At 66.7% G+C, this 21,231-nt stretch overlaps 9 protein-coding genes across 9 annotated transcripts; 4 read left to right on the top strand and 5 right to left on the bottom strand.

The window, feature by feature from the left end:
* The first annotated feature begins 221 nt into the window (after positions 1–221).
* On the top strand, positions 222–2,006 carry MICPUN_57296 (predicted protein). The gene is made up of 3 exons (XM_002501066.1): positions 222–291; positions 431–1,020; positions 1,148–2,006. The coding sequence occupies exons 1-3, from the start codon at positions 264–266 to the stop codon at positions 1,739–1,741; spliced, it is 1,212 nt and encodes a 403-aa protein (XP_002501112.1). The 5' UTR covers positions 222–263; the 3' UTR covers positions 1,742–2,006.
* A 51-nt stretch (positions 2,007–2,057) lies between these two features.
* On the bottom strand, positions 2,058–3,821 carry MICPUN_57295 (predicted protein; the record flags this gene model as incomplete). The annotated part of the gene is made up of 1 exon (XM_002500634.1): positions 2,058–3,821. One exon carries the CDS (start codon positions 3,819–3,821, stop codon positions 2,058–2,060), a length of 1,764 nt encoding a protein of 587 aa, XP_002500680.1.
* Positions 3,822–5,196: 1,375 nt separating this feature from the next.
* On the top strand, positions 5,197–7,221 carry MICPUN_52365 (predicted protein; the record flags this gene model as incomplete). Its single annotated transcript, XM_002501065.1, has 1 exon — positions 5,197–7,221. The coding sequence occupies one exon, from the start codon at positions 5,197–5,199 to the stop codon at positions 7,219–7,221; it is 2,025 nt and encodes a 674-aa protein (XP_002501111.1).
* A 118-nt stretch (positions 7,222–7,339) lies between these two features.
* Positions 7,340–7,944, bottom strand: GCSH (glycine cleavage system h-protein). The gene has a single exon (XM_002500633.1). It carries the CDS (start codon positions 7,934–7,936, stop codon positions 7,463–7,465), a length of 474 nt encoding a protein of 157 aa, XP_002500679.1. The 5' UTR covers positions 7,937–7,944; the 3' UTR covers positions 7,340–7,462.
* Positions 7,945–8,401: 457 nt separating this feature from the next.
* AGT1/SPT1 (serine-pyruvate aminotransferase and/or alanine glyoxylate transaminase) lies at positions 8,402–11,425 on the top strand (the record flags this gene model as incomplete). The annotated part of the gene is made up of 2 exons (XM_002501064.1): positions 8,402–8,629; positions 8,829–11,425. 2 exons carry the CDS (start codon positions 8,402–8,404, stop codon positions 9,876–9,878), a joined length of 1,278 nt encoding a protein of 425 aa, XP_002501110.1. The 3' UTR covers positions 9,879–11,425.
* Positions 11,426–12,729: 1,304 nt separating this feature from the next.
* Positions 12,730–14,746, bottom strand: MICPUN_107980 (predicted protein). The gene has a single exon (XM_002500632.1). The coding sequence runs from the start codon at positions 14,725–14,727 to the stop codon at positions 13,843–13,845; it is 885 nt and encodes a 294-aa protein (XP_002500678.1). The 5' UTR covers positions 14,728–14,746; the 3' UTR covers positions 12,730–13,842.
* Positions 14,747–15,503: 757 nt separating this feature from the next.
* Positions 15,504–17,279, bottom strand: MICPUN_93794 (predicted protein). Its single transcript, XM_002500631.1, has 2 exons — positions 17,073–17,279; positions 15,504–16,856 (listed from the first exon to the last, which is right to left on the bottom strand). Exons 1-2 carry the CDS (start codon positions 17,263–17,265, stop codon positions 15,565–15,567), a joined length of 1,485 nt encoding a protein of 494 aa, XP_002500677.1. The 5' UTR covers positions 17,266–17,279; the 3' UTR covers positions 15,504–15,564.
* A 303-nt stretch (positions 17,280–17,582) lies between these two features.
* On the top strand, positions 17,583–18,196 carry PETF4 (ferredoxin, chloroplast precursor; the record flags this gene model as incomplete). The annotated part of the gene is made up of 1 exon (XM_002501063.1): positions 17,583–18,196. The coding sequence occupies one exon, from the start codon at positions 17,583–17,585 to the stop codon at positions 18,153–18,155; it is 573 nt and encodes a 190-aa protein (XP_002501109.1). The 3' UTR covers positions 18,156–18,196.
* Positions 18,171–19,271, bottom strand: MICPUN_107978 (predicted protein). The gene has a single exon (XM_002500630.1). It carries the CDS (start codon positions 19,099–19,101, stop codon positions 18,292–18,294), a length of 810 nt encoding a protein of 269 aa, XP_002500676.1. The 5' UTR covers positions 19,102–19,271; the 3' UTR covers positions 18,171–18,291.
* Positions 19,272–21,231: the final 1,960 nt, after the last annotated feature.

The following is a 21,231-nucleotide window of genomic DNA, read 5'->3' as shown; positions in this document are numbered from 1 at the left end:
TCAGATGATTTCTCAACACCGAATAATCGATTCTTGAGTCGTAGACGGTCGTTTCGCCCATATATTTAATACGGCGCCGATTAACTCGTCGCGACTGGTCAAAAAAAACTCGAATCACCTCCGCTACCCTGTACACAGACCTCTAAAGCATACATCAAAGCCGTCGTCGCCCGAGATCCGACGAGTTCGGCCTCGCGTCGTGGTGAACTCAACACTCGTCACGCACGCGCGCGCATTCGTCGCCCGCTCGTAACGTACCAAAGATGGGTGCTACCAAAGTCGAGAATGACGGTGAGTGCCCCGGAGACCCACGCGTGCGGCGTGCGCGCCCCCGGGAGGCTCGGACCGCCCGAGATAATTTCATCGTACCACGCGTAACACCTTCCCAGGGATGCTAAGATGTTTCGCCCGTCCCGCGCTCCTTTCGCAGCTCTCCTGAGGAAGAAGGAGAAGAAGACCACCTCCTTCTTCACCCCCACCTCCGTTATCATCGGTGTGGTCGCCATCGTCGTCGCCGTGTGCGGCTACATGGCCTACACCCACGCGATCGCGGGCACTTCCCAGTCCTCCCTGAAGACCTCCCACGAGCACGCCGCGAAGGCTCCTTCTTCGCACAAGCTCTCCGCGAAGGCCAGGGAGAAGCGCGAGACCGAATCCGTCGCGGCTAAGTTCGCCGAGGAATACCACATCCCCATGCAGTTCATGACCAAGAGCGAGGTGCCCAAGGGAGCCGCCCTCGGCAAGGCGCGCGAGGAGCCCGTCAAGACCTTCCCCCTCTCCGTCTCTCGCGGCAAGCTCGGGAAGTTCGACGCGCAGGAGATCCTCGACAACCCCCACGAGTACGAGGGCACCGGCGACCACCTCAACCCCCTCCTTTCCGACATCGTCGATGACGCCGCCGAGATTGGCGTCATCCGCGCCTTCCTCGAGCAGTACAGGCAAACCCCCATCAAGGCTCTCTACGCCCGCGCGTACCTCCGCATCTCCGCCGTCTCCGCCGCGCTCGGAGGCCAGTACCAGGTAACCACCCGCGCCACCCGCGCCACCGCGATCCACGCACTCGCGTCCGACTATCCTGTACTCCCCATCCCCCGTGATGGTTCTTGAACGCATTCTGACCGATACGCCCCGTTTTTACCGCGCACAGGACCTCGTCGATGCCACCAAGGGGACCGACCTCATGGACATCAGCAACAAGGATTTCAAGGCTGAGGTTGACATTTGCGACCACAAGGGCCTCCCCCAGGATAAGTACGTCCCCGAGGACAAGTTCGAGGTGCCCGACATCACCCACCAGGAGAGCGATACCGAGTTCGACCCCTCCAAGGTTGACGCCGCGAAGGATGAGGTGTACGTCATCGAGCACCCCAAGGAGGAGAGGAGGCGCGCGCTGCTCGGGTCTGGTTTCGAGAGGAAGCCCCCGAGTGAGTACACCAAGCAGCTCTCCGAGTCTTTCATCCCCCAGCTCGACACCGACGAGATGATCATGATCTACGCCAACCTGACCGAGGGCCTCCCCACCGTCATCGGCGAGATCAACGCCCTCGGTGCGTCCATGACGGACACCGAGAAGCTCTGCCTCGCCGCGTTCGACCTCATTGGCGCCGCCATCGTGTCCGCGCCCGACCTCAACACCGAGAAGGTGTGCCCTCAGGTTCACGTCAGGTCCTGGAACCTCGGCCTCAAGGCGGCTCGCGGTTGCAACATCGCGGTCCTCCAGTCTTTCTTCCACTACCTCTAATCGGCCGGCACGAGCCGGGAGGAGGAGACGACTCTGTGTCTTTGATAGATGAGATGTCCCCCCCGTCCCAGTGAAGCGCCAGGGCGTCGAGGTGAGGCGGGTCCCGCGGGACCCGATATACGGACGATGACAGTACATATGCCTGAAGAAGACACACTCTTATTTTATCTTGCACATATGAGAGGTGGAATTAGCGCAACCCTGGAGGTCACGCTCGTGACCTTTGCTGTACATTGTTTAATGAAACCTCTCGCATTCGAAAGACGCGTCGTGTCTCCCGCCCCCCGTCGGTTACGAAAAAGTCGTTGCGTCGCATTCAGAAGATGTGTGCGTACATCACCGTCCCTCCGTCGCCGTACGATCTCGCCCCGGCGCTCGCCACCGTCGCCCTACACAGCGGACACGTCCGCTCGCGCTCGAACCATTCCCCGACGCACTCCTCGCAGAACACGTGCCGGCACCCCAGCCGCACCGGCCTGTCGTACCTCTCCTGGCAGATGGCGCAGCAGTCGCCGCTCTCCGCCACGTCCTCGGGAGACGCGGGGACTCCGTACGCCGCGCCCTCCGCGTTCCAGCACTGCCTCGCCACGGTCCTGACGCCGTGAACCCGCTCGAGCACCGTCCTGAGCTTCACGGCGAGGTACGCTCCCGCGGCTAAGCACGCGGCGCCCTTGCCCAACTCCTCCTCGTCCCTGAAAAACGCAAACCACACGGGAATCGGGAGCGCCGTCCTGTGCAGCAGCGACGCGTGTTCCAGCAGGGACAGCCGCGCCGTGAGCCTGCGGTGCGCCGAGCGTCCCCCGCGGGCGTCCACGGGTACCCGCCCGGGCGCAGCGGCCGACGCGCCCGCGGTCGCCTCCCCGGTTCCCCCGTGCGTGGCGCGGTGCGTCAAGTCCCCGCCCCCCCCGGCTCCCGTAGTCCCAACCGCAGTCGCCGACTCGTCGCGAGCCGTCGACCGGTCCATCGCCTCACCCCCTCCCCTGTTTCTCCTCTCCTTCCCGCCGCCTCCCCGTCCGGCGACGCCGCCCCCCGTCCCACCCCCCCAAATGTAAGTCCCGAACGCGCCAAACCCGCCCACGTGCACGTGCGACGCCAGGAGCGCGACCGCCTTGGCCGATATGGATGCGAACCGCGCCATCGCATCCGCCGCGGCGCACTGCCAAACCGAGACGGTAAACGGCATCGGCGTATCAAGCGGCTTGAAGGCTACCCTGTCCCAGAACCCGTCGTCCGGCAACACCGCGTACGCGCACGTCACCGTCATGGCGACGACGCACAGCACGTACGCGGCGTCGCGCGGTTTACGCTCGGACCGTTGCGCGACTTGCGCCTTGACGGCGTCGTTGAGTCGAACGCACACGGCGAAGCACCAGACGAACGCGAGGATGGCTCGCGCGTTTCGAAAGGAGTACACCGCGAGTAGGATGACGCCGACAGGCACGGTCTGCTCGAGCCATCGCGCGGCGACCTGGAGGTCCACGCCGAGGGACCGGTCGGCGTTGTTGTTGTTCGCGCCGCCGCCGCCGCCGTCGACGGAGATCTCCGCGTCGTTCCACGAGGCTCCGCGCTCGACGTCGTCTCCGCCGGATCCTCCGCCCGGGGCGTCGCCGTCGCCGGTGATGGCGTCGAGCTCGCGGTTCATCTCGAGGAGCCTCTCGAGCCTGCGGAGGTCGGTCGTCGCGGCGTCGGTCGCGCCGCCGTCGCCCCTGTTCCTCGCGCGCTCAGCCCTCGCGGCGAGCAGAGATTCGAGCGACCTCAGCGCGCGGTCGCGTTCGGAGACGGTGCGCGCGCCGCCGGTCGGCGCGGCGCCCGCGAACGCCTCGAGGATGCGTTGAAGCGCGGTCCTCGCCGTCAGGGCGGCCATCCCGTCGCCCTCCGCGTCGTCCGTCGGCGGCGTCGCGACCCTAAGCGCGCCCGCCGTGCCCACCGCGTTGGGGGCGATGCGCTCGATGTCCTCCGCGCTGAGGGGCGCCCTCTCGACGACGGACGCGGGGCCCGCGTCGGCTTCGGGGGCATCGGGGGAGGCTACGAGGATGCGGGTGAGCCCGCCCCGCGGGGACATCCCGCCGTGGCCGCTCATCCCGGGTGAAGGGGCGGGGGGAGCGAGGGCACGACGTCTCGCTTTGCGGTCGTTGCGGCCATCATGCACATTGGTTATGGGTCCCAAACGCGACGTTGACTCGTTCCCAAACCTGGCCCTCCATGCGTTCGTTGGCTGTGACAAGAGGGGGCGCGCGACGGGCGAAGGCCGCGCGTCGTGGTCGTGGGTGATAACGCGCGAGCGATAGACTCTGCCGGACGCGACTGGTGAGCGATCCCGTCCCGCCCGACGTCCCCCGACGCGACCCGCCCGTTCCTCGTCGCAGCCGAGGAGACATCGACGAGTCGCTTTTTCCCCCCTCTCTTGCGTTCCTTTTTTTGAACGTCGCGCGCAGCGACGACCGGTCCCCGCGCGCGGAGCGGATCCCTCGTGCGTTTCCCGACGCGAGAGCCTCGTCGCGCGTTAATGCCAATCCCGTCCCGGCGCTCGCGTCGCCGTCCTCGATAGTCCCGATTGGCTCGCCCCGTCCGCCAGATTCTCAACGTCCCCCCCACGATACTCCCTCCCGATCGTTCAACAGAAGCAACGTCGCGAGAGGTACTTTAGCCAAAGGCACCGACACGGGCGGGAGAAAATTGTCGTCATGCCAGCGCTCGCCAACGGCGCGAGCAAGACCAACGCTCAGACCGCCGACGCGCAGCCCGGCAGAATCCGCCAGTGGCTCAACAAGGCCGGATTGGTCAAGTACTTCGACGGGTTCAACAAGATGACAGAGTCGCAGTTCGCGTCGCTCATGATGCAGGACTACCCCAAGCACGGGGTGTCGGACATGGCGGACAAGCAGAAGCTCTTCAGGCTGCTGAAGACGGTCAACGCGCAGGAGAACATCGCGACGTTCCCGACCACCGCGAACGTCACTCCCGCGGCGTTGGACAAGACCCCGGCGGCGACTCGATTGACGGCGTCTGCGGACGACTTCGAGCCCCTGCTCGTCTCCCCCGCCGACGAGGACCTCCTCTCGGAGGCTGTCGGCCTGGCCGGCGACGTCCTCGCGACCCCGGGTGGACTGCTGGACGTCCACGGCGGCGAAGACGACGCCGACGACGACCTCCTCGGCGACGTCGACATCGACCCCGCGAACGACGACGGCGAAGCGGCAGACGCCGACGCCGACGCGAACGATCCCAAGACGAAACCTTTCGTGCCGTCGCCGAGCCTCTCCAACAAGAGCAGGTCGTCGCCCGTGGACCGGCTCTCCGAGCTGTCGGGTAGGTTTGCGGTTGTCCAGCAGGGAGAGACGGCGGTGGCGGCGGCGGCGAAGGCTGCGGCGGAGCAGCCCCGCATCAGAGTCGTGGTGCGCAAGCGACCGCTGAACAAAAAGGAGACGGCGACGGATCAGGAGGACATCGTCACGATGGATCGCGACGCCTCGGGAGGGCCAAACGAGGGGACGCCCGGCCTGAGCGCGGGTCAGCTGACGCTGTGGGAACCCAGGCAGAAGGTGGACCTCACCCAGTACACGGAGAAGCACGAGTTTTTGTTCGACGACGTGTACCCGGAGGACGTCGACAACGACGAGATTTACCGAACGACGGTGCATCCGCTCATCGGCACCATCTTCAACCGGTGCAAGGTGACCTGCTTCGCGTACGGGCAGACGGGCAGCGGCAAGACGTACACCATGTCCCCGCTGCCCACGCGCGCGGCTGGCGAGATCCTCGCGGAACTGGCGCAGCCCTACAACGAGGGTTTGGCGCTGTGGGTGTCGTTTTTCGAGATTTACGGCGGCAAGGTTTACGACTTGCTCAACGGGCGGAAGAAGCTCGTCATTCGCGAGGATGCGCGTGCGCAGATGTGCGTCGTGGGACTGCAGGAGTTCGAGGTGGACAACGTGGAGCTCGTGCAGCGCCTCATCGAGCACGGAACCGCCGCGAGGTGCACCGGAAGCACGGGCGCAAACTCGGAATCGTCGCGGTCGCACGCGATTCTTCAGCTCTCGCTCAAGCGGCGCGACGACGACGCCGCCGACGTCGCCAAGATGCCCCCGTCGGTGGCGAGGCAGATCAAGGCGAAGGAGAACGCGAACCACGCGCTGATCCACGGCAAGTTTTCCTTCATCGACCTCGCCGGCAGCGAGCGCGGCGCGGACACCGACCAGAACGATCGCCAGACCCGACTGGAGGGTGCCGAGATCAACAAGTCGCTCCTGGCGCTCAAGGAGTGCATCCGCGCGCTGGACATGGGCTCTAACCACGTGCCGTTCCGCGGGAGCAAACTCACGGAGGTGCTCAGGGACTCGTTCCTGGGGGACTCGCGCACGGTGATGATTGCCAACATCTCCCCAGCCACCGGCTCGTGCGAGCACACGCTCAACACCCTTCGCTACGCGTATCGCGTCAAGGAGCTTCGCGGCGAAGGCGCCGGGCTCAAGAGAAACGCGTCCGTCACGACGGGGGGTGCCGGTAAGCTCGCTTCCGACGGCGTCACCCCCATCGCGCGCGGCGCGTCTTTGAACGCGACGGACCTCGCAAGTAACGGTCAAGCCGGCGACGGGAGCGACGGGGGCGGCGGGGCGGATGCCAAGCGACGGGGCAGAGCCCGGCCCCAAAGCGCGGCGCCCGCGTCGTCGCTCGCGAGAACGTCCTCCCTCACCCTCGCGGCGTCCGAGCGGACCGTCACGCTCGCCGCGCCCAAGGAGGAGAAGACGGCCACGGACCCGCGGACGCAGGCGTTTGACCCGAGGGTTCACGCCAAGAACCGAGCCGCCGACGCCGAGCGCAAAGCCGCCGCCAACGAGCGCCGTCGCCAGGCGGCGCAGGAGCGGCGCGCTCGAGCCGAGGCGGAGAAGGCGGCCAAGGTGGCGGCCAAGATGGCGCGCATGGCTGGCGAGGACGCCGACGCCGCCGCCGCCGAGGTGCTGCGAAGGAGCGGGAACTTTGGAACTTTGGAAGGACCGAGGTCGACGGAGGGGACGCCGCGGAGAACGAGGCCGACGACGGCGCCGCCAGCGCGGACGACGCCCGTCAAATCCGCGGTACGCATCAAGGCACCGCTCGCGGCGGTCACCGAAGCGTCGGCTTCGGCCGTCGCGGCCGCCAAGGCGACCGCCGCCGCGGAGGGAAGGGGCCCGCCCGTCGACATGAACGAGATGGTCAAGGCGCACGACGACCTGATAAACGTCATCCTGGAGGAGGAGGAGGAGGTCATCGCCGCGCACCGGGGGCAGATCGAGGAGACGATGGAGCTCGTCAAGAGCGAGATGGCGCTGTTGGCGGATGTCGACAAACCCGGAAGCGCGATCGATCAGTACGTCGACAGGCTGTCGCGGGTGTTGGCGCAAAAGGCTGAGAGCATCGCGAAGCTGAGGGAGCGGGTGGCGACGTTTCAGGCGCACCTTCGCGAGGAGGAGGTGCTGAGCCGGACCGTGGGGCTGCATTGACGGCAGTTGACGACGCGATGGTTGGTGGTGTGTGTCGAGGAGGTTGGGTATGGCATAGCCGATGGGATACAGGGGAGGGCCGCGGACTCGCGCCCGCCCCGCAAACGTTTCGAATCATACAACAGCGCGGCAAACAGCCGAGTCTTCTTTCCTGTCATGACAACGTTCCTGGTGGTCTAGATCACCCGCCCGAGGAGACGGGCGCCTCGATCGGATCGAGGCGCGATCGTCGCGAGTTGAATTAGTGGTCGCAGGACGCCTCGTACGCCTTCGCGTCCATGAGCGCGTCGAGCTCCTTCGGGTCGGTCATCTTCACCTTCATCATCCACCCGTCGGTGTACGCGCCCTCGTTCACCTTGCCGGGGGAATCGGCCAGGTCCTCGTTCACCGCGACGACCTCGCCGCTGATGGGCGAGTAGACGTCGGAGGCGGCCTTGACGGACTCCACGACGCCGAAGGTGGACTTCGCGGACACCTGGGAGCCGACCTCGGGGAGCTCGACGTAGACGACGTCGCCGAGCTCAGCCTGCGCGTGATCGGTGATCCCGACGGTGACCGTGTCCCCGTCCACCTTGGCCCACTCGTGGCTGGCCATGTACTTGAGGCCCTCGATGACGGTGCTCATGCCGCGCGTCGCGAGGGCGGGCGCGAGAGAGACATCGGATCGAAGCCCGAGCGAGCGGGCGGACTGGCGCGCGAACTGACGGAGCGCCATGTTCGGTGCTGTGAGGGTGTGGGCGCGACCCCTCCGAGGCGAACGGGGCGAAACCAGCGAGGGGAGACTTGAAAAACCGGGTCGACGAGCCTATCCGGATCATCCACCGCGCGGTGAAAAGACCAGTGCCGAGAGAGAGTGAGCCGTGGATCAAATCAAACGCGTGAAAGGTCGGGGAATATCAGAAACGGAATTTCCGCGGCCTATGGCTTCACGGTTAGTAACTCGCCGAATTCAGCTTCGCCTTCGAGCCGTTACCAGTTTCGTCTAAAGATCGACGATACACAGTCACCGCCCCGGCTCCGCCAATCAAAACGCGTGCTTTGTCGCGATTGCCAGCAGGGTTGCCGACCGGTGCCAGTTGTTATCGAGGAAACGTCGTCGAATGAACGCGACCGGTCGGTGTGACGCCGCGCGTGACAACCCCCCGCGCCCCGCCACGACCGCAGTCGCACCGCAGAGACGATGAACGCACTCAGACGAGCCGCGCAGCGCGCGCTGTTCACCGGCGAGAGGCACGGCCTCGCCGGCGGCGCGCGAGCGTTCGCCGCAAAGGCCAACGCGTGCCCGCACGACCCGACCAAGCCGTACCACAAGTCCCCCCTGCCCCTCGAGACCGCGGGCGGGCTCCTCGAGTACTCGGTGGTGTACACGGACCGCGCGATGAACCACATGTCCAAGCCGTTCTGCAAGGTGCGTCCCGGCGCGAGGCGATGCGCGAACGCGCGCGCGTCCCGGCGCCGCGCGCGCGCCTGCCCGAACTCTTTCCCCCGGAAATGGCAATAACCCCGTCAGCACCCGCCAGATCTGGCGTGTCTCACTCGCCGCCCCAACCCCGCGCGACGTGACCGCGCGCTCACCCTTCTCCTCCTTCCCGCGTTCCATCGCGCAGATCATGAACGACATCGACAGTACGCTCAAGGAGGCGTACAACGCCACCTCCACCATCGTCATGCCGGGCTCCGGCTCCTACGGCATGGAAGCCGTCGCCCGCCAATGGGCGACCGGCAAGAAGGTGCTCGTGTTACGCAACGGGTACTTCTCCTACAGGTGGACCGACATCTTCGAGCAGACCGGCATCCCCTCCGAGACGATCGTCCTGCGAGGCCAACCCGTGGACAACTCGTCCCAGCCCCAGTTTTCACCCCACGACATCGACGAGGTTGTCAAGACGATCCAGAGGGAGAAACCCGCGGTTGTGTTTGCGCCGCACGTCGAGACGAGCACCGGGATCATCCTACCCGACGATTACCTCCTTCGCATCTCCAACGCGGTGCACGCGCACGGTGGGCTCTTCGTCCTCGACTGCATCGCGTCCGGTACCGTGTGGGTGGACATGAAGGCGACGGGCGTCGACGCCATCCTCTCGGCGCCGCAGAAAGGGTGGACGGGTCCCGCGTGCTCTTCGCTCATGATGCTCAGCGAACGAGGCGACTACGCGACGCGCAACACCACGTCCACGTCCATGGTGATCAACATGAGGAAATGGCTCGAGGTGATGGACTCGTACAACGCCGGGGGGTTCGCCTACTACACCACCATGCCCACCGACGCGCTGAACCTCTTTCGAGACGCGGCGCTGGAGACGAAGGAGCTCGGGTTTGGCAAGGCGAAGCAGATGGCGTGGGACCTCGGGAACGAGTGCCGCGACATGATGAAGTCCAAGGGTCTGAGGACGGTGAGCGCGCCCGGGTACGAGGCCCCGGGCGTGAACGTGTGGTACACGTCGAGCCCGGACATGTTCCAGCAGTTCAAGGCTGAGGGTTTCCAGGTGGCCGCGGGCGTGCCGTTTATGATTGGCGAGCCCCCCGGGAACTTCACGTTCCGCATCGGCCTCTTCGGGTTGGACAAGATCGTGAACAAGGATAGGACCATCAAGATCCTGGAAGGCGGCCTGGACAAGGTGCTGGCGAACACCGAGGCGACGGCGGTGGCGGCGTAAGCGGGGGAAGCTCGGGGGGATCAAGGAAAGACTTGTTTACTGTGGATCAAGGCGTGTACAATAAAACTTAGCGTTGGTTGGGACAAAACGGGTATAACACCTTGTACCGGGGTACGACCGATGGTTAGCTTCGACTATAGATTTTGATCAAGAGCTCGCCGCTATCGCATCACGCGCCTGAATCCCCCGACGTTTCCCACCCGCGCCGGCCTCTTCGCCCCCGCGCTCGCGCTCATCACCACCGCAAACGCCGCCGCCGCCATCGCCGCCTTGGGCAACAACGCGATCGGGTCAATCCTCCGCGCCGCCGCCGCCGCCCGCGCCACCAGCGATGGACCCGCCGCCTCCGGCGAACGATCCCCCGTGCGTCGCCCCCGTGACCGCCGCTGTCCGCGCCTGCGCTGCCCGGAGGCACGCCTCTCTTCGCTCTGCGGCGAGGGCCTGGAGAAATCAGTCGAGACGCGTCGTCGTGAGTTTTGGGGAGAAAACAAGTCGGGGATGAAGACGCGGAAAAACACGGGGAGAGAAAACACGGGGAGAGAAAACACGGGGAGAGGTTGGGGTGCGAAAACGAGCCGGGGGGGAATCGCGCGTCGTGCGCACGCACCGCTTCGTTCCGTTTGTTCGCCTCGCCCTGTTTGGCCTTGGCGAGGAGCGCCGCGGCTTTTCCCCCGCCGCCAGATTTGCCGACTCTCGATCGAGCCGGCTCGGGCGGCGGCGGCGCCGCCGGGGCCGGCGCCGGCCCTTTCTCCCCATCCGCCGCCGCCGCAGCCTTCGCACGCTCCTTCGCCCGTTGTTTCTTGAGCTTCTCCTTCTCCTTCTTGGATAAGGGCTTGCTGCCGCTCGCGTCGCCCCCGTCGTCCCCTTCGTCCCCTCCGCCGTCGCCGGCGTGGACCCCCGCGCCTGCGCCAAAGTCGAGACCTCGAAGCGCCGCCGCCGCCGCCGTCGCCCTCGACTCGATCTGCGCCATCCGATCCCTCTGCGCGTCCGTCAGCGCGCCGCCGCCCGCGTCCACCTCGCGCGTGACCAAATCGGCACCCCCCTCGGCACCCCCCTCGGCACCCCCCTCGGCACCCACCTCGGCACCCACCGCGTCCTCCACCGGGCTCGCCGACGCCAACCTCGCGACGACCCTCCGCGTCTCGTTAAACGTCGGCCTTCGCGTCGCGAACGGAACCCCGCGCACCCTCTCGTCCCCCCGTCCCAAACACGGCTCCTTACCCTTACCCGGGGCGTCGAACAGAGTCTTGCGGTCCGTCTTGCTCGCGGAGACGAAGATCAGGGCGCATGTGTTCAGGACGCTCCGCCAGCCGGAGAGGCACTCGCGAATCTCCTCCTCGAGCGCCCTCTCGTTTGCGCGTCGCATCGACGATCCCGCGGATTTGATCGTCTTACCCCCGCCCGCGTCCTTGGTGCTCTGCCTCCCGCCAGCCTTGGCCCTGACCACGTACCTGTGAAACGTCTTGTGGGCAATCGCGGCGCCGGGGGGGACGACGTTCTCGATGGGACCCCTCGGTTTCTTCTCCACGCGAGCGCCAGAGTTTGTTCCACCCGCGAACTTTGTGGGGTCAAAGACGGACGCCGCGAAGTGCCCGCCGCGCGCCAACACCACCGCCCACGGCTTGGCGCCGTCGCGGAGCGCCCTCAACGATGTCACGGCCGTGTCCGCGTCGAGCCTTGGCGCGTCTTTTCGTCTTCCAGGATCTTCGAGGACGCATCGCCAAACAGCGTACGCGGCGTCACCTAAGTCATCCTTGAAGACGATCTGGGCGCCGCCCTGCGTTGCGCCGCGCACGGCCGCGAACGCCCCCCTTCCTCCCTTAACGCCAGCCTCGCCGCCGCCTTCGTCGGAGTCGGAGTCCGAGTCGGAATCCGAATCGTCGGATCCGGAGATGGAGGAGACCTCGTCGCCGCCCCCGTGCGCGATCATGGCGTCGAACTCATCCTCCGTCAGCGGCGCTCGTCCTTGCCTGCGGCGTCTGGCGTTGTACCTCCCGAGGTCGGACTTGAGGGCGTCGCGCTGCTCGCGCGCCGAGGCGAAACCCTGGTCGCGCCAGGCGTCTATGCGACCCACTCGCGGACCGCGCGCGGCGCCCGCGACGTCCTCGAACGGCTCGTCCCCGGCGCGCTGTGAGGGTTTGGCGCCATGCGGACCCGTCGCGTCGTCGTCGTCGTCGTCGCCCGGGCGGCGCTCGGCGACGGGCGCGCCGCGGAGGTTGAGCACGCGCGTGGGAGCCGGCGCGGCCCATATCGTGCTCATCGCCGCCGAGGGAGGCGGACGCGATTCTCCCCGCGGCTCCCGCGCCGCGCGTTAGGTTTTGCGACGGGCCGGGTTTCGCCTCGTTCGGAGACGTCTCCGAGAACTCCGAGACAAAACCAACCGTCGCCGAGCACTGGGCGGAGACGCGCGGTGCGAGGGGGCGACAGCGTCCCTCGCGGGGGGGGATGTCTCGCATCGCCGCGTCCTCCCTCGCGACGACGTCGGCGACGCGCCGCGTCCCTTCCCGGGTCGCACGAACCCGCCCGCGCGCGCGTCTCGCGCGTCTCCCGACGTCACCATCAGCGACCGGGGTGCCCGAGCGAGGGAGGCGCGTCCACGCCTCGGCGGAGGAAACGCCGCCGCCGACGAGGCCGACGCGAGTGACGCTAGAATGCGATGCGCACGCCGGCGCCGTCCTCGCGCTCGCGACGATCCCACCGGACGCCGCCACGGGACGCCCGCTCCTCGTCGTGTCCACGTCCATGGACGGCACCGCCGCGACGTGGACGCTCGACCCGTCCAGCGGTGCGATGGCGCCGCGGGAGAGGCTCGCGCCCGCCGACGGATCCGCGCCGTGGTGGTGCGTCGTATCCGCCGGCGACGGGACAGACGCGGTGTACGTCGGGACGCACGCGCGCGACGCACGCGCCGTCGACGCGCGTCGCATCGTCGCATCGGAGCATCACCCATCCGACGCGTCTCGTCCGCGGCTCCGCGTGTCGAACCACACCGGATGGGTGCGCGCGGTCGCGGTGCTCCCGCGGGACGACGACGAGGAGGACGAGGACGACGACCGTTACGACGACCGTTACGGCTTCAGCGCCGCGTGCAACGTCGTGCGCGCGTGGCGTGACGTCGGCGACGGGAACCTGTCCGACGTTCCATCCGGAGACGTTCAAATATTCACCGGCGACATCCTCGCGCTCGCCGCGACGTCCGGCCGGCTGTTCTGCGGCGTCGCGGACGGAACCGTGCGGGGGTGGAGCGTTCGCGCGGGAGGAGGTCGCGGGATCGAATCCCAGCGGGGGCGGGGGCGCGAGGGGGCCGCGGGGGGACCAGTCGCGATGTCCCCGTTGCGACGCCCCGACGACCAAAGCCCCGAACAAACGGAGCTGAGCCCGGCACACCCCCGCAACCACCCCGGGCGCGTCGCCGCGCTCGTCGCCGTGGGACGGACCCCGCGAGACGAACGGTTCGTGGTGAGCGGCTGCCACGGCGGGATGCTGCGGTCGTGGTCGACGTCGGATCTCGCGCCGCGCGGGTCGGTGCGGGACGCGCACGGCCCGAACGCCGCCAAGGTTCGGTGCTTATTCGCGCGTTCAATCGGCTTTCGATCCGGGGACGGCGGTGGCAGTGCGAGTGACGGTGGAGTCGGGGGGGTGGATTTCTACTCGGGGGGTGACGACGGTTGGGTCAGGGCGTGGTCGGTCGACGGGAGCACCGGGACGATCCGCTCGGTGGACGACGCGAGTTTCCTCGTTTCCGGAAAGGAGGACGGCGCGGGGGTCGGCCCGGCGTCTCGCCGCCCGGCGGGGGTGCGGGCAATCGCGGAGGTCCCCGGGGGCGGGACGTTGGTCGTCGGCGACGACCGCGGCGTGCTCTCGACGTGGCGCGTGGGGTGACGGGAAAGAATGGGGATTGAATTACACTATGATTGGTCGTATGCTACACCGGTCTTCTGATCGGAAGTCGGGCAATCGAAAGTCAGAAGTTGAAGTCCTCCTCCGAGTCCCCGAGGCTCGGGTCCCTGATCACCTGCGGCTCGTAGTTCATGTCCGTGAACTTCCGGAAGAACTCCGCGTACATGTCGTACCTGGCAGTCATCTGGAATCCCCACTTGTCCTTCACCTGGCGGCACAGGCCCAGGTTAACGTCGCAGACCATCAGGCCGTCCCTGGAACGAGAGAGGCTCGGGGTTCGGGAGGCATCCGGACCCGCCACGTAGGATGAACCGTAGAAATGACCGAAATCGTTGTGCGCCTCGCCGCCGTCGCCCGAGGTGAACTTGTTCGGAAAGTGCTCGGTTCCCACGCGGTTTATCGAAGCCACGTAGTAGTTGTTCGCGATGGCCGCGTTTCTTCCCTCTATCGACCACATCGGCTCCGAGAGGCCGCCGACGGTGGCGGAAGGGTTGAAGACGATCTCGGCGCCGTTCAGCCCGAAAGCCTGCCAGTTGAGAGGATGGTGCCGCCCGTAGCATATGTTGATCGCGATCTTGCCGAACGCAGTCTCGAAGACCGGGTGCCCCGTGTTGCCCTCCATGTAGTAGGTGCTCTCGTTGAAGTCGCCCACTCGCGGGATGTGGTTCTTGCGGTGCTTCCCGAGGAACCGTCCGTTGTTGCTTATCACGACGGCGGTGTTCCACACGGTCCCGCCGTGTCGCTCGTCGCGTTCGAGTATCGGGGACACGATGACCATGTTCCACTGCCGAGCCTTGCGCTGGATCAGCCGCGTCGTCGGTCCGTCCTCGGCGGGTTCGGCGAACTCTACCCACGGGTACTTCTCCCGGGTGCAAAAGCCAAACGGCATCGTCCACGCCTCCTGCAGGCACAGGACGTTCACCCCCGCGGCTCCCGCGGCGTCGATCATCTCGCAGCACCGCTTCCACAGCGCTTCGCGCTGGTCCTCGACGGGCGCGTCGGTGGGCAGCACGATCTTATTCTGGACCAGGCCGAGTCGGGTCACGCGGTCGTGTCTCATCTGCTCGCGCGCGCCCAGGAATTGGTACGCCTTGAGGTCGAAGTCCCCGACGTCCGCGGCGGCGGTGACCTCGGCCGGGACGTCCAGGGTTCGAACCGCGGCGCCCATGTTGGAGCCTTGCATGACGCGCATGGCGTCGGCGAACTCCTCGGGGGGCAGGCGGGTGCGGAGCATGTCCTCGAGGGTCTCGTACCCTCCCGCGAGAGTCCCGGGATCGACGGAGCCCTTCATGGGCGGTGCGTCGGGAGACTCCATAGCCAGCGACGCCTCCGTGCGGAGCTCGAGGAAGGAGTCGGAGGCGACCTCGGTGACCACCTCGGGGCCGGCCGATCCGTCGGGACCGACACCCGCGGCGGAGCGGACCGCTAGGCGCGCGCGCGGAACTGACCAATTAGGTCTGCGAAGCGGCGAAAGGACGCGGCGAATGCCCTGCTGGCGGTTCGGGAGTGTTCTCGATCCCAGCCTCGGACCTTCGACGGAACCTGTGGGGTGGACTTCGCTGGGCGCTCGTGGGTTGAGCGACGTCACGAGGGACATCGACGCGCTGCACGCGTTCGGGCGAGTCGTCGGGGCGAGATGGCTCGACGCGCGCGATGCGACCTTTGGAGAGCCCGTCGGGTCAGAATCGGATAATATGGCGGGAGATGATCCGACTGGCCAAAAATGAGAACCGTGCAGATGAAAAAAATGTTTGACAAGCAAGCGCGCTCCTCCATGAGGTCCGCGCTATTGTTCCTTCTTCGACTCGACGGGCGCGTCACCGTTCGTCGCGACGCGCTCGACCGCGACCGTCGTCTTGACCTCCGCGTTAACGCGCGGCTTCCTCTTGCCCTTGAACGTCTCGCCGAAGACGAGCATGAACAGCACGATCCAGTGAGGGATGAAGTAGACGCTGCCCCACGCCGCCATGCACTGCTCGTACGTGACGAGCATGAACGCCCCGCAGAGGTAGTTCAAACCGACGGTCGTGAGCAGCCAGTGCGGGAAATCGATCAGAAAGTTCCAACGCCTCGGCCAGTGGGCGCGCTGCCACCTGAACATGCTCTTGCTCCCCTGGAGGAACACGGCGCTGCTGACAAAAAATAACCAGTACCCCGCGTACAGCCCGTGCCAGACCCCGGACACCACCTGCGTGATGAGGATCTGCTTAAACCCGGGTTTCTTCCCACGCGGGGTGGTCCTGTCGTACACGTAGTGCCTGAGCCACGTCCCCGTCTGCACGTTCCAGTGGTGGGGAATCTCCACGAACGTCGCCGCCTTCTCCACGCCCATCGGCCTCACGTTTGTGCACCCGCTCCAAGTGGGGGCTCCACTCTCGTGGTCGTAGCCGCTGAATCCGATCCCGGCGGCGACGCACGCAGCCTCCGCCCACACCCAGCAGAAGAAGTACTTCCCGCGCGAGCCCTGGCCCAGGATGTGGAGCTCCCAGAACTTTTGCAGGACGCTCTTGTCGTTCCAATCCGCTCCGAGGTACGTGTTGCCGAGGGTGTAGTACTGCATGACGATCATGTGAACCGCGGCGAACACCTGCGAGTAGGCGACGAGCAGCGCGCACCTGCCCCACACGCTCGGGCAACCCTTCCCGCCCCACACGCCCTTCTTGTGGAGCCAGTCGTGGTAATCCCGAAACTCGATCGCGGGTCCCACGACGAGCGTGCACGGAAACATGAGCCAACCCGCGTACTCGATCACGCCGGGCAGCGTCTCGACCGCGCGCCTCCTCTGAAAATCGTTCCGCTCGGACTCCGCGATCGTGCCGCTGTCCTGGTAATTCAGCGCACACGCGGTCACCTTGAGCGTGAGCACCATGAGCAGGCCGGTGATGTCGATGTTGCCAGCCTTCCACGCCTCGCCGGATGCGGAGAAGGCGTGAAAGTAGATGAGGTATGCGAAGGACCCGGCAAAGACGACGTAGCCGCATCGCTTGCGATCGATCACCATGGCGGCGTAGGAGAAGATACCGAGGACCGCGCAGGTGTACGTGGACGATCCAAACGCGAATAGGCTCAGCAGGACGCCTGCGATTCACCGCGGGGGAGAGGGTGAGAGCGCGAGACGGGATGTTTTCGGCTCTGGGTTGGTTCTTTTGGTTCTTTTGGACGGGTCATCGGATGGGTCATCGGGGGCGAGATCGCGCGGGTACGCCCGGTCTCTCTGGACGAACTCTTCACTGGCGTTCGGAGCTCGATCCACGTGCACGATTGAGATTTGGTCGCGACGAACCGGCGACGCACCGGAGACGAACGAGTACACGTTCTTGAGCGTCGGCCAGGGTATGAGCTGGAAGACGGCGCCCAACGGGAGGGACGCCCACAGCGCGAAGGTGAAGAGCACGGTGCCCGGGGGAATGCCCGACATCTGCGCGAAGGGCTCCACCACGCCTCTCTGCCACTCCGCCATGCTGGCGTAAGGGTCGAAGTCACCCATGGTGGCCTGCCGCGGAGTCAGGCGCCACGAGGATGACCCGCCGGGGTTGACGCTCTCGACAGTTCGAACGAGAGGACCAGAGCGCATCGTTTGGCAATTCGCCTCAGCTCTGGGTGAATAGACATACGGCGCTGATGATTGGCTCCTAAAATACGTGCAATTCGACATCTTCAACATGCATCGTCTGAAAACAATTTTTCTGTTTGCCTTTAGACTTTGGACCAATCACAGGCCGAGATTGCGAAATCTCGGATCTGAGAGATCCTCGGACAAGCCGCAAACGAAAGCCCATCCCCGACACAATCAACCGCGAAACGATGGCTCTTCTCGCGAGCTCCTTCGCCGGCGCCGCCGTGCGCGCCCTCTCCACCAGGTCTACGACGAGGGTGGACCGCTCCAAAGGCCTCGTGTGCCGCGCGCAGGACAAGATGGCGCGCACCACCATCGACCTGGACAAGCGAAAAATCGGCCCCGGCACCGGAAAGCCAATCAAGGTCACCTTCCTCGGCGCCAACGGCCAGAACGTCGTCGTGGACTGCCCGGAGGACCAGTACATCCTCGACGCGGGCATCGACGCGGGGCTTGAGCTCCCGTTCACCTGCCGCGGCGGCATCTGCGGCGCGTGCGTCGCCAAGTGCACCAAGGGCAGCGTCGACCACCGAGACATCGCCGACCTCGAGTTCACGCTCTCGGAGGAGGAGCAGGAGGAGGGCATGGCGCTGCTGTGCATGTGCTACCCAGTGGAGGCGAGCGAGGGCGAGGGGATCGAGATCGAGACGCAGTCGGACTGGGGGTACTCTCTCGGCGTGGCGGAGTGGAAGGGGGCGACGGGGGAGATCGGAGGCAGGTCGCCCACGCCGCTCATGAAGGGAGACCTCAAGGGGCTCTGAGTAAAGTACCAACATCACAGTGTAAGTGTTCTCATCGTCTACGTACAACGTCTTATTTACGCAAACGAGCGTCCGACCGCACCCCAAAACGCGACCCGCGGTCGTTTGTGAATCCCAACGCACCCGCGCGCATCAGTCAGTCGTTCATGGCGTCGTCGTCGAGCGTCGCGTCCAAACTGCCCGGGGGTTGAATTTCTTCTTCCCTCGAAACCGCGGGCGTCGGCGGCGACGAAAGCGACGACGATTCGCCGTCCAAACGCTCGCCCCCGCCGGGATTCGATCCCGCGACCTCTGCACGCGCCTCCTCCGAACCATCGCCCGTCGCCGACGCGACGTTCGATCCCGGCGTCCCGTCCAGCTGCGTCCCGTCGTCGTCTGCCCCCTCGTCCCCGCGCCCCCTCGCGGCGTACGCCTCCCATCGCTGCTCCTCGTAACACACGCCCAGCGCGGCTCGTTCCTTGAGCGCGGCGTACATGCGTTGGCGAACCGCTCGCAGGGCGTCCCTGTCCGCGTGCGACACCGCCGCCGCGCCGGGGGGCAGACCCCCTCTCGCGGACCCCGGACCTCGGTTGGTGCCGACAAATCCGGCGCCTGATGACGCCTTGCCCGCTCGGACGTCCCGCTCGTGCTGGAGCCAATCCTCGATCATCGCGCGTAACGTCAGGTTGGGCACGACGTGCGAGCGCTTTAAACGTCGTTTCGTGCTTGGTTCGACGTGCTGGTGGTCCAGCCACTGCATCAGCGCGGATCGCTCGTAGGTTATCCCGGCTGGCGTCACCGCGGGCTCGCGCATCACGCAGAGGGTGATGGGACACTTGAAGTGCGACGGCGCCCTCTCCTCGTCGATCCACTCGGGCAGCTGCACGGGCCCCGGCCAGTGCGACCTGCTGACGGACGAGCTGGACGAGTGTCGGGAGGACCTCGCGCGGTCCGGGTCGCGCGCCATCAGGATCGTCTCGGTTGGATCCATGAAATTCCCAATCCGATCGTCCCCCGTGCTCGTCCCGGAGCCCGTCGTCGTCGTCGTCACCGACCCAACACCCGTGCCCGCGTCTCGCGTGTTGGCGTTCGTAACGGTCGTAACGGCGCCGTCCCCTCTCGCGCCGTCCCTCGAGGAGACCCGCGCCCGCCCCAAGCCCTCCAACACGTCCAGAGAGGTCGCCGCGTCACCCGCGGGCCCGAATATGATCCGTTCCATCGCCTCCACCAATATCGCGTCGCCGTCGGTCGGTCGCGCTCCGGGAGGAGACGCCGCCGTACGCGGTCGGTCGTACGCGGCGCCGTCGTCGACGGAAGCGTCCCGAACGACGATCGACCCGTCGTCCTCATCCTCGTCATCGTCCTCTTCGCGCGCGTACCCGTAGGCAATCTCCGCCCAATCGTCGCCGGACGCCCACGCCTCACGCCTCGCACCGCCGCCGACGCCGCCCCTCCGGGCGCGGCCGTCGCTCTCGCCCACGCGGGTCCCTCCCCTCAACACCGGTCCCCCCTCCATCCCGACGCGTGTGCGCACCACGTGCCTCAAATCGCTCCAAAACTGCGATCCCCGGCCGCGCGAGGAGACGTACCAGCACCGGTACGCGACCCTCGACGCGGGAAGGCACACGCCGCCGACGACGGCGAGGACGTCGACGACAAACGACGGCGTGGCGTGCATCGCCAAGGACGCAGCCTCGAGCATGAGCGCACGTGCGAGGCCCGGGTACATGCACCGGGTCAGGACCAGAAACGCGGCGGATGTGAAACCCGGCGCCAAGCCCACGACGCCGCCGCCGCCGCCGAGGACGCCGCCGAAACGGCCGTCGTCCTCGTCATCCTCATCCTCGTCCTCGTCCTCGTCCTCGTCGTCTAGCCCCTCGCCCGCGATGCTGCGTCGCCCGGCGCGTCGGCGTCTCACCCCGCCGCGCGTCCTCCTCCTCGTCGTCGTCGTCGTCGCCGTCGGTTCCAACGTCGCGCCGCCGAGCCATCGCGTCGCCACCTCCAGCAGCCCGTGGCACCACATCGCAACCAGCGCGAACCCGAGTCCGACGCCAAACGCCCCCGCGGGTGAACCAAGCCCCCACAGCTCGTGCGACCTCAGCGATATGACGACGCCGGGGGATGTGAACCACAGCGCGAGGAGCGCGGGGTTTAGCGGCCCGGATCGACCGTTACCGTCGACCGTTACCAACCCGGCGAGGTTCGCCAGGCTACCGTCGCCGACGATGACGTCGCGTAAAATGCGTAGCCGCGGGCAGTTGGCGACGCCGAGCAACTGCGCTGTGCGGTGCACGGGCGCGACGGCGCGCCAGCGTGATAGGCTCGCGATCGCGCCCGGCAAGACGTACGACGACGACGACGACGACGCCGCGAGGTTCGATTCGTCCGACCTTTCGGACCTTTCGGACCTTTCGGACCTTGACGACGAATGGGAAGCGGAGGGTTTGTGGTACGCGACTTGATCATCGTCGAGTCGCCCGATCCACACCTTGGCCGCCGCGGGACTAACTCCCGGGACTAACTCCTCCCTGAGCTTCGCCGCGGCGGCGAGGAGGCGCCGTCGGTGCATCCTGCTCGTCACCCCGAGATCCGCTCGAAGGTCCGCGTCCTCCGCCGAGAGCAGCAAGTCGGCGTTCATACCCAGCGAGCACATGCGCTCGCGGTACGCCCCGGCCCAATCCCCAGCCTCCGACTTGAGCCACAGCGTCAGCTCCTCGCAACCCCACCGCGCGATGCGACGCGAATCCGCGCGTGTGACCGCGCCAGCTGTGGGGTCCCCGCCGGCTGTGGGGTCCCCGCCGGCTGTGGGGTCCCCGCCGGCTGTGCCCCAATCGGCGCCGCGCGACTGGTCACCGTTTGGGTACGTCGGCGATTCGACGCGGATGACGCCGTCGGCCCCCTTGGACACCTCGATCTTGGCGACGACGTCATGGTACCGGCCGCCGTGATCAGCCGTGCCGCCGCCGTCGAGCGCGTGATCTTCCCCCCACGTGGCGGCGCCCCACCCGCCGGTCGCCGCGTCGAGGGCGTTGTTGGCGACGAGCGCGAAGACGACGATGCCGAGGGTGCCGAGGAGGAAGAGCGGGGTGGGCCAGCG

This window comes from Micromonas commoda, chromosome 3, assembly GCF_000090985.2.
Source record: "Micromonas commoda chromosome 3, complete sequence".
In the NCBI taxonomy this organism is placed as follows: domain Eukaryota; kingdom Viridiplantae; phylum Chlorophyta; class Mamiellophyceae; order Mamiellales; family Mamiellaceae; genus Micromonas; species Micromonas commoda.
Note: the sequence above shows the minus strand (reverse complement) of the source record. Positions and strands in the feature narration are given on the sequence as shown.

What these genes read in the sequence shown, in the direction of transcription:
- MICPUN_57296 (XM_002501066.1), top strand. Translation starts at nt 264, where the DNA reads ATGGGTGCTACCAAAGTCGAGAATGACG. An exon ending in TACCAAAGTCGAGAATGACG is followed by an intron (nt 292 to 430) that starts GTGAGTGCCCCG and finishes CTCCTTTCGCAG; the next exon opens with CTCTCCTGAGGAAGAAGGAG. An exon ending in CGCTCGGAGGCCAGTACCAG is followed by an intron (nt 1,021 to 1,147) that starts GTAACCACCCGC and finishes TACCGCGCACAG; the next exon opens with GACCTCGTCGATGCCACCAA.
- GCSH (XM_002500633.1), bottom strand. Translation starts at nt 7,936, where the DNA reads ATGGCGCTCCGTCAGTTCGCGCGCCAGTCCGCCCGCTCGCTCGGGCTT.
- MICPUN_93794 (XM_002500631.1), bottom strand. Translation starts at nt 17,265, where the DNA reads ATGGGTGACTTCGACCCTTACGCCAGCATGGCGGAGTGGCAGAGAGGC. An exon ending in CGTGTACTCGTTCGTCTCCG is followed by an intron (nt 16,857 to 17,072) that starts GTGCGTCGCCGG and finishes GGTGAATCGCAG; the next exon opens with GCGTCCTGCTGAGCCTATTC.
- MICPUN_107978 (XM_002500630.1), bottom strand. Translation starts at nt 19,101, where the DNA reads ATGGCGCGCGACCCGGACCGCGCGAGGTCCTCCCGACACTCGTCCAGC.
- MICPUN_107980 (XM_002500632.1), bottom strand. Translation starts at nt 14,727, where the DNA reads ATGATCGACGCCGCGGGAGCCGCGGGGGTGAACGTCCTGTGCCTGCAG.